The sequence below is a fragment of the Geotrypetes seraphini genome, chromosome 9 (assembly GCF_902459505.1).
Source record: "Geotrypetes seraphini chromosome 9, aGeoSer1.1, whole genome shotgun sequence".
Lineage (NCBI taxonomy): Eukaryota > Metazoa > Chordata > Amphibia > Gymnophiona > Dermophiidae > Geotrypetes > Geotrypetes seraphini.
Genome location: NC_047092.1, coordinates 164,166,189 through 164,175,661, shown reverse-complemented (window position 1 = coordinate 164,175,661; position 9,473 = coordinate 164,166,189). Strand labels below are relative to the sequence as shown.

Below are 9,473 nucleotides of genomic sequence, written 5' to 3'. Positions count from 1 at the left end.
CTCTGACACATCTGTGCTTCTAGCATCCCTGTCTTGTATTTTTAGTATGTTAATCTTAGGATTTTTCTTTGTGGTCCTACTTTACTCCTCTTGTATTTATTATTTCTGGCAATGGAGCCCTTTTCTTTTTTTTTTTATCCTCACGTCTATGGAAACCAAGAGGGGTAGTTCATAAGATACAGTAAAAGTCAGGGTGTTTCTTACTTTACAATGGGAGTCTCTAACCTGCAGTATTTTACTACCACAGGTTAGTAACTCCTGCAGTACACGAACACATCTTGTGATTAACTTCACAAGCTGCATTATTCATACTACCCAGGAGTATAGAGGCACTAATCAGAGGCCCAGTGCTTCCTGGCAACATATTAAAGGGGTTGGGCATTAATGGGAATTATTTCCGGTCACTTCTGCTCCTGCTAGCATTTGGGTTTAAAGTAGTGCCAGTGACCCTTATACAATAGTTTGATTTCTAATAGTGGTACTGCAAGACTTTTCACTAGGGGTCACCTGCACCATGTTGAACTCAGTATCAACAGGGGCATGAGTGATTGGCAATCACTCCTGCCCTAAAATTTCTAGGCCCAAAGAAAGGTGAAACTGCCTTCAGAACTGGAATTAAAACTTGTACTTTATTGTATGAATTCTGAATAAGACGTGTGACCCAACACTGACAGTGTTTCGGCTCTTACCTGCCTCAGGGGTCTTTGCGCTCTTTAATATAATGCGTCCAAATGTGAAAATCCAATGCGGTGTGTGAACTCCTCACTCAAGTGTGAAATTTAGAGATGGAAAAAATTACCCTCACCACAGTATTCTGCAGTTTGTAATTTTTTCAACAATCCTTTAGCACATCCTAAATAAACAATATTACAGTAGTCTAATTGGCAAAAATTGACTTATCAAAATTATTTCCAAACTACCCATAATTTCCTTAAAAGAAAAAATGATTTTTTACTAACCAGATTAATTTGATTCTCTAAGCTCAATAAATTATCTAATTGAATGTCCAAAACTCTAGTTTCCATATCAAAAATGTAATTACTTTGGCCAAAGTATGATAAAAGATCTAATCTAGCCTGATCTTGTGGGCCTAGCCAAAGAAACTTAATTTTGTCTATATTTATCTTTAATGGGTTGTAACCCATTTTCTGCAGTATCAACCACTAACTTTAATGCAGACCAATCAGAATCCTTATTATTAAAAGGTAAGAGAATACTGATGTCATATGCATAAATGTAACTGAATAATTAAGGTTTTCAAGTGCCTTACCCAAAGAATGTATCATAACAATAAACAATATTGGGGACAAGGGGGAGAACCCTGTGGCAACCCAAAACCCATTTTCAACTAGTAGATATAATAGACTATTTATTTTCACTCTATACGATCATTGAGATAACAGCACACCTTACCAATTCAAAATGTTGCCCTGTACACCCCTAATTTTGTAATACTTGTTTTAAAAGATTATGGTTGACAATGTTGAACACACTTAAAAGGTCAAATTGTATAAATATGGCATTCTGACCCTGACTCAAAATGGATCTACCTTTAGCCACTAAAGAACAGAGCAGGGTCTCCATACTGTAACCTGCTCTAAACCCTAATTGAATTTGATGTAATAAATCAAACTGGTCCAGATAATCTGTCATTATTTTTATTATATTTATTCATTTTCACATCAAAGAACAAAAAACTTTGACAAAGGAAATACAATATACATAACTAGTCTTATAGCCCATTACATTAACAGTGCTAGAATATGTGTGTGTGTGTCTGTATTTATTTATTTTTCTCTCTCTCCTTAGCCTGTTTCTGTATTTCTTTCTTTCTGTCTTTCTTTTTCCTCGGCTGTCCACCACCACCCCTTGCCTGCTTCCCCTGTCCATTCTAACGGATGCTAGAATATGTGTCTGTCTTTCTTTCTGTCTCTCTCCCTCCCGCTGTCTGTCTTTCTGTCTGTCTCTCTCCCTGGCCCCCTTTGTCTCTCTTCCTGTCCCTGTGTCCTTCCTTTCTTTCTCACTCCCGCTGTCTGTCTGTCTTTCTTTGTATGTGTCTCTCTCCCTGCCCCCTATGCATCAGCAGCATTTATTCCCCCTCACCTCCCTGTGCAGCAGCCACAGCATGTCCTTTCCCCTACCCCCGTTTCCCTTCCCGCGTTCTGGCCTGCACATTTTTTTTTTTAATGCCAGCCTCTACAGCTGAAAATAATCTGGATATTCAGTAGCAGTATTTGATCAGTGGCTGTCCGCTGAATATCTGGATAGTACAGTGAGGTGCCAAAAGCATAGATATTTAGCTGCGATCCTGATAACTTATCTGGACAGGTTTAGGATTAACTTTGTGCTAGACTATGCTATTTTCCTGATAGTCACCTGGATAACTCATGCGGGCATAGATGGCCAGGTCAAAGGCAGGCCTTCCCTTGGTGATCAGGCTCTCAAGCCCATGGCCTTTTTTGTCTGCCCTCCACCGACATCCGCCTCAAGCCGCCGCGGCCTGCCCCACTCCCTCCTCCCCCCCCCGGGGAAGCTTCATGCGTTTCCGCCACGGCTTCGGCAGCCTCCTGTCTGCGGGCCGGCTGCCCATCTGTACGCACACATCTGCGGGAGGTGGAGGAGGCCGGGGTTGCGCGGAGCAGCAACAGCAGCAGCTTGGCCGTGCAGCCAGCGCTAGGCAGAGCCAGGATCGGGCATGGACCTTGCGCCGCCCGGGCTGGCTCCTCACTTCGCTCATAGAGGCAATCGGCGGCTGGCTGCAGTCCCCGGCCCACTTTAAAAGTTCATTTTTTAGATCAAAGCCGACGCCGCAGCTCCTCTCTCGATCCCCGCCTGGTGCAGTTCAAGAGAGGAGCCGCGGTGGCAGCTTGAGCTAAAAAATGAACTTTGTCAGGTAATTGCAAGTGTTGAAGCCCCCTGCGAGAGAGAGATGGTGGTAAGCACGCATGCGCACTCTTGTGGCCACATCCCGACAGATCAGGGCTCAAGGAACATGGGATAAGAGTGCGCATGCGCGCTTAGCATTTTATTATTATAGATAAAGTATAACAAAAGAAAAAATAAGATGAGAAAGAAGAATGTAGTCTGTTCTCACCTAATATTACTATGAGCATAGTCCGTAAATAAGGGGGAAAGAAACCATAACCAATCAAGGGAAGTTAAATTAAGAAATATACAATGGGAAATTACAAAGTTCTATTGGATTAATCAATGTAGCCTGGATAGCGGATGTCACGATTGGGTCTAGGGCTCTTAAGGCAGCCTTGCCTTCCACAAAATACTGCAATTGATCTAGATCATAGAAAATATATCTATTTGCCTGATAGGTAATTCAACATTTACAAGGAAATCAAAGTTGGAAGGTAGCTCCCAAACTTAAAACTGACTGACGATAAGTCAATAATTTTTTTTGTCTGGACTGGGTCCACTTTGAGACATCAGGAAAAATGGCTACTGTATCTTGTGACCATAGAATTCAACATTCTCAGTTTTGTAGAATATACGAAGAACTGCATCTTTCTCTTGCATAAAGACGAAAGTCACTAATAAAGTAGCCCTTGCTGTGATTTCAATTTGTGAAGATTCTAACACTCCGGTGAGATCCAAGTCTCCGGACTGTAATGTTGCTTTATCTTTTTCTTCTTTTAGTCACCTCCACTCCTTGAAACATAAACTTTATTCATACATATTTATCATGAACCTGACAGTAGAGAACCTCTGGTCTGTATTATCCCAGATATCATCTATGACAACTACTTTGTTAACACAAACCTTATATATACAACTAGCCAGTTGTAGAAAGTGGCTGGAGCCCAACTTGATGTCAATTACCAGAAACACCTATTCTAAGCTCCACCACAGCTGCCAGTTTGGGAAGCAATCTGATGATAGCAATAATTGATTACCGTATTTTCACGCATATAACGTGCGCGTTATACACAATTTTACAAACCGTGTACAACCTTGCGCGTTATATGCGTGAGCGCGTTGTATAAATTTTTTTTTACATCGTTCCCTCCCCCCCCGACGTCCGATTCACCCCGCAGGACCGCTCGCACGCACCCGCACCCCCACCCCGAAGGACCGCTCGCACCCCCACAGCCTCCCGACCCCCCCATCATGTAGAAGCCCCTACCGTTGTCCTGCTGCTTCCTCTTCCGGCGGTCCCGGCCCTTCTGTGAGCCCTGCGTCTGCGCTGCTTCCTCTTCCGGCGGTCCCGCCCTTTCTCTGATGTCAGAGAAAGGGCGGGACCGCCGGAAGAGGAAGCAGAAGGACAACGGTAGGAGCTTCTACATAATGGGGGGGGGTCTGGAGGGGGTGGGGGTGTGAGCGAGCGGTCCTTCGGGGTGGGGGTGCGAGTGCGTGCGAGCGGTCCTTCGGGGTGGGGGTGCGAGTGGTCCTGCGTGGGGGGATGAATCGGACGTCGGGGGGGGCATCAGGCTTTCAGGGTGGGGACAGGACTTCAAGGGGGAGAGGAGAGTCGGGGCAGGCGAAAGGAGAGTCGGGCGGCGACGGGAGAGTCGGGGCGGCATGCGTGGTATACGGGTGTGCGCGGTATATAAAAATTTATTTACATAAATTACAGTTTCCCGCGCGCTATACCCGTATGCGCATTTTACACGGGTGCGCGGTATATGAGTGAAAATACGGTATTTGATGTTTGCAGGTTTGGGAAGAAGGGGAGTGCTTCTGTTACATGTCCTCTTCCCTTTTCTTTCTAAACTGCATAAACAAAGATTGAAATTGAGTATCTTGCTTGCAATCTGTTTGTTGTGAATACACCCTAGTTTGTGAGCTGTCGGTTTAGCACGTTCACTGTACATCATTTTGAGTACTAATTGAAAACCGAAAACCATGACATTTAGAAGCTCTCAAATGCAATCAACAAATATAATTATCAATTTAAATTCAATAAAAGTATCAGTGGTTTACTGTTAACATGCAACCAAAACCACCATCACTAGGCTTGACTTATTGCCTTTGTTAAAATTTCATACTTTTTCACATTGGCAAATTGATGCATGTAGCCCTTTCATTAAAAAAACCTTATAGCCTGATGGAGACAGGTGACCTGCAGACAGTAGTTGAACTAACATATATCCAGACTTCTGATTGTCACTTCTCTTAAATGTAACAACATTTTGCTTTGCTGTACCACCTAGACATTAAATACTTACTACATACATTCAAAATATTTGATGTATACAATCAAACTCACAAAATCCAATAAGTAAGCCTCCAGAAATGATTGCACAAGTTCTTTATTTTGATTTTGGAATCTTTGGTCATATTTTCTTGTTCCATGACAGACCATAGATCATTCTGTTCTCTCCAGACAGGCATTATTCACACATAATTACCCTCTGAATAAGCACTTTGCTAGTTTTTTTTATTAAGGATCCATTAAACTTCCTGTTCCTGCACTTTCAGAAATATTTCCTTAGCTAGACTTTTGACTCTAATATAACAGAATAATATTGATCTTTGCAGGGAATCAGGATCTCTAGAGGCTATTCTGCCCCGGTTTTCATCATCACCTTGCCCCAGTACCTTTTGACTACAAAATATTTCCCCTTAATAAGCATATTTAATGTTGAAATTTTCAGGCACTGTGGGATAAAATTTCAATCTACATGATCAAGCAGCTGCATAGAAAAGCAATGTTCAGGGTGTGTTCACATCACAAAACTGAAATACCATACTCCTGGTTCCCTCTTACCTCTCAAATACAGGCTTATATGAGTTGTATTAGTAACTTTGAGCACATCATCTTTAACCCTCTAACTTAAAAATAAATAAATAGCTTATGTAGGGTAAAATATATTGTAACCTAAGCAAGAGTTAAAACATTTTCAACTACCTAATGTGAGGTGAAACTTGGAAGAGGGAGTACCTTACATTGTTTAGGAAATGCAACATCAAGATTCTTGTATAGCTGGTTTTGAAATTAAGGCACTTCGAAAATAACAAGACACTAAAAAATGAGTCTGGACTGAAATTTTTTTTTTCCCTTGTTTTTGATTATCAGTACTAAGGATTTAGATACCTCCAACAGATCTAAATAGTTGGAGTTGGGATTTGAATTTTAGATTTTCTATTCTTCCTTATACCTAGCAAAAGATATTATTTTTTCAACATTATTTTTGAAATTTATGCTAGAGGTAAAATCACCCTACAGTGTCTGCCTCTTTCTTAATCCTGTTTCTTTGGTTTACTGATGATTTGTATTGGATTCAGCATTTTCTAAAGCTTGCTTTTTGAGTGCCTTAGTTTTGGTAGAAAGTGCTGAATGTAAAACATTAACATTAAAAGATAACTATCATTTTCATCTTTCTGAAAATTGACTCTGGGGAAAATGAGCAAGCATGATTTTATTATAAAATATAGTTCAGTATTGCAGACACCGAAGAATATTTAGCCCTCGTCCATTCTTTTGTTTCTCCCTTTGGAAGCATTACTGGGAGCCATACATAAAATGGTACATTTAATTAGTTGCTGATTAAATTTTACTGCGATAAAAACAAATTACTTATCTCTTTACATCTGAACATTAACATTTTTTTTTAATTTCTCAAAAGATTGTGCGTGTTTAAAACGGATAGATATGACTTACTTCCAAAGGCCCCAATTTCCAAAAATATGTAAATAAAATGAGTGTAAATATTCTCCCAACCCTATTTTATCAATATCAAAGGCGTTTCTTTTCCATGCCCCACAACAAGAATTAAGTGATCTGGAAGAACAGTCGGTGTCGAAGTATCAGAAGCTTAAAAACAGATTTGTCCCTATTGCATATAGTGCATCTTGTTCGTTTGTGGCCTCTAGGATCGTTTCGCACAACATTCCTGGAACTGCAAAGGCATTTGCTCTTTACTTCCGACATTCCTTTGCAAATGTATCTTTTTTTTTTCTTCACGTCTAAAATTTATAAAGACACCTTATAGAAGTGTTTCAAGTGATTAGTCTGTGCATTCAAACTAGAGAGTTTATTGTAAAACCGTATATGGTCTAATCCAACTTAGTATGACCTCTGGTATTCATAGGGACATCAGCAGAAAGTCACGTGACCTCCATTTGCAGAAATTTAAAACTCCTGCAAAACTGCTACAGCTCTGCGAGAAAGAACTCGCAATATTAAAAGATAGCATGTAAAGAGCAAATTGGCTCAGGCAGTCTACCTACGCTTGAGAGTCTTCAGTGTTGCCTAGATGAGGAACAGAAATTCCCTTTTAAAGCTAAAGTCAAATTTTCGTTTCCATTCCCCCAAAGCACAGAACAGTTTATGAAGCAGGCACTTGAGATCAGGATCTCCAGTAAAGTTTCACCTGACTTGCAAAAGGTTCCTTGTAAGTTTAAGTTTTCTCATCAACTCAAGTGGAAGTATTGCAGAGCAGCTTTGAGGGGGCACCATGGGGCAAGGGAGGGAGAAGCAGCAGCAGCCGGGGATCCTCTGGGGTCAACCTTTGGAAGTTCAGATTTTCTCATCAACTCAAGTAGAAGTACCATGAAGCAGCCTCGAGGGGGCGCCATTGGGCGAGAGAAGCTGGAGGGAGGAGCAGGAGCAGCCGGGATCATTTAGGCTCAGCCTCTGGAAGTTCAGGTTTTCCCATCAACTCAAATGGAAGTACTGAAGAGCAGCCTCAAGGGGGCGCCATTGGGCAGAGAAGCAGCAGCCCTTGGGAAGTTCAGGTTTGCCAATCAACTCAAGTGGCAGTCCGCGGAGCAGCAGAAGCCGGGAATGCTCCGGGGTCTGTGCATGTGCGGATGGAGAGGGGACCATGCCCTTCCGTGCTCCGCCTCCCCCTCAGCTGGGCGCCGCCGCCCCCTCTGTCCCCGAGTCCCAGGAGGTCGGCGGAGCGGCGCCCAGGGTAGCCCGCAGTCCCACGGACTCCTCGTAGGTGGGCAGGTACTTGACCTCGTCGTAGCTGGGTAGCTGCAGGAGGGGGGCCGGGGCGAGCGCGTGCAGCTCGTGCTCCGAGAAGCGGCCGCCGTCCAGCAGCGAGTCCTGCGAGCTGGCCGTGGTGTTGAGCAGGGCCGGCCCGTCCTGCGGGGGCCGTCGGCGGGGGCCGTAGCCGCGGGGACTGGGGCAGATGATGCGCTGCAGGAAGTAGCCGATGGCGAAGAGGACGAGCAGGATGAGGAGCCCCGAGAGCTTGCGCACGAACCAGCCCACGTTGTCCAGGAAGGTGTGGAAGGGCAGCTTGCAGCAGCGGATCTCCGCGTGCGTGGCGTTGCCCGACACGCAGCAGCCCTCCTTGTCGGCGCACAGCAGCTCCCCGCACGTCCAGCCCGCCGCCCGAGACCCCGGCATCCTCGCGCCCGAGAGGCCGCGGTCTCACGCGCTGCCGCAGCGCTGCCTCGCGCCCCTGGGGCTGCCTCGGCCGTCCATCGGCCGGCACGTGCGCGGGCTGCAGCGAGCCCGCCCTCGCAGGGGTTAACGGCGCCTTGAGCGTTCTTTAATCTACCTGTCCCCCTTTCCTTCATCAACTGGAAGACGGAGCCGCGTGGAGGTTTCTCTGCTTAAGTGATTGGCTTTTGCCAGTGACCGTTATTGAAATCTTCAGTTGGACGCGATTAATTATTCATGAGAAACCATTTAGCTGACGCGATCGGCTTTAATGCAGCTGCTCTTCCATTAGGCACTGATTTACTACTTTCCCAGGGGTGGGCTGGGTTGCTCAAGTCTCTCGGTTCTTCAGGGAACTTCAATGATGAGCTCCAAGTTCCAGCACAGACTTAAATAAAAAGCAATTTTCTTGTTCTTTTCCCAATCGCGAGCAAAAACCAGTTCTTAACGCCTACAAATCTTGATTCAACTCCTTGTTGCTTATACATCACCTGTATTGCTCTAGAAAGATAGTTTAGATTTAATATCTTTACATTAATTTTAATAGGCTTTTGGGTTGTTCTTCTGGTGTTCTAAAATTAAAAAAAAAAAAAATCCCCCAAAAAACATCGTTTGGGGAAATTTATTATGTTAAGGTACAAGCACTGTTGCAGGCAGAATTTTTTCCCACCAAAATTGTGATTTACTCAGCTGTAAAAGTGATACACGGCGCTAACAGAATGTATGAAAAAGCCTGGTAGTGATTTTTGTAAGCTGAGATGATGTTTCTTTAGAGAGATCTTTGCACCCTTGAGGCTCTTTACAAAGAGTGCTTTATATTTGCTGAAGTTTTCTTCCCATGACTTATTTCCAAAATTCCCTCCTCATTCCCAGAGAGAGGAAGTAATTACAGCAGGGTGGAAAACTCTTAATGGCCCGAGACCACCATTTTGCCTGGTTAGATAAAACAATCCAGATAAGTGTCCAGTCAAACAGTCTGACACATCGCTGCTAGTGTGATCCCACATATCCTTAAAAGCAGCGCTTCCCAAACTTTTATCTAAATGACCCCATTTTCACATGACCCCGGATAGTGATGAAGACAAAATGAGATTGCTCTCCTCCTTTACTTATCCAAAGCATGAAA

The 9,473-nt window shown here is 43.8% G+C and overlaps 1 protein-coding gene across 1 annotated transcript; it reads right to left on the bottom strand.

Annotated features, from left to right (window-relative positions):
- Positions 1 to 5,160: 5,160 nt before the first annotated feature.
- On the bottom strand, positions 5,161 to 8,527 carry C9H3orf80 (chromosome 9 C3orf80 homolog). The gene has a single exon (XM_033959190.1). The coding sequence runs from the start codon at positions 8,309 to 8,311 to the stop codon at positions 7,805 to 7,807; it is 507 nt and encodes a 168-aa protein (XP_033815081.1). The 5' UTR covers positions 8,312 to 8,527; the 3' UTR covers positions 5,161 to 7,804.
- Positions 8,528 to 9,473: the final 946 nt, after the last annotated feature.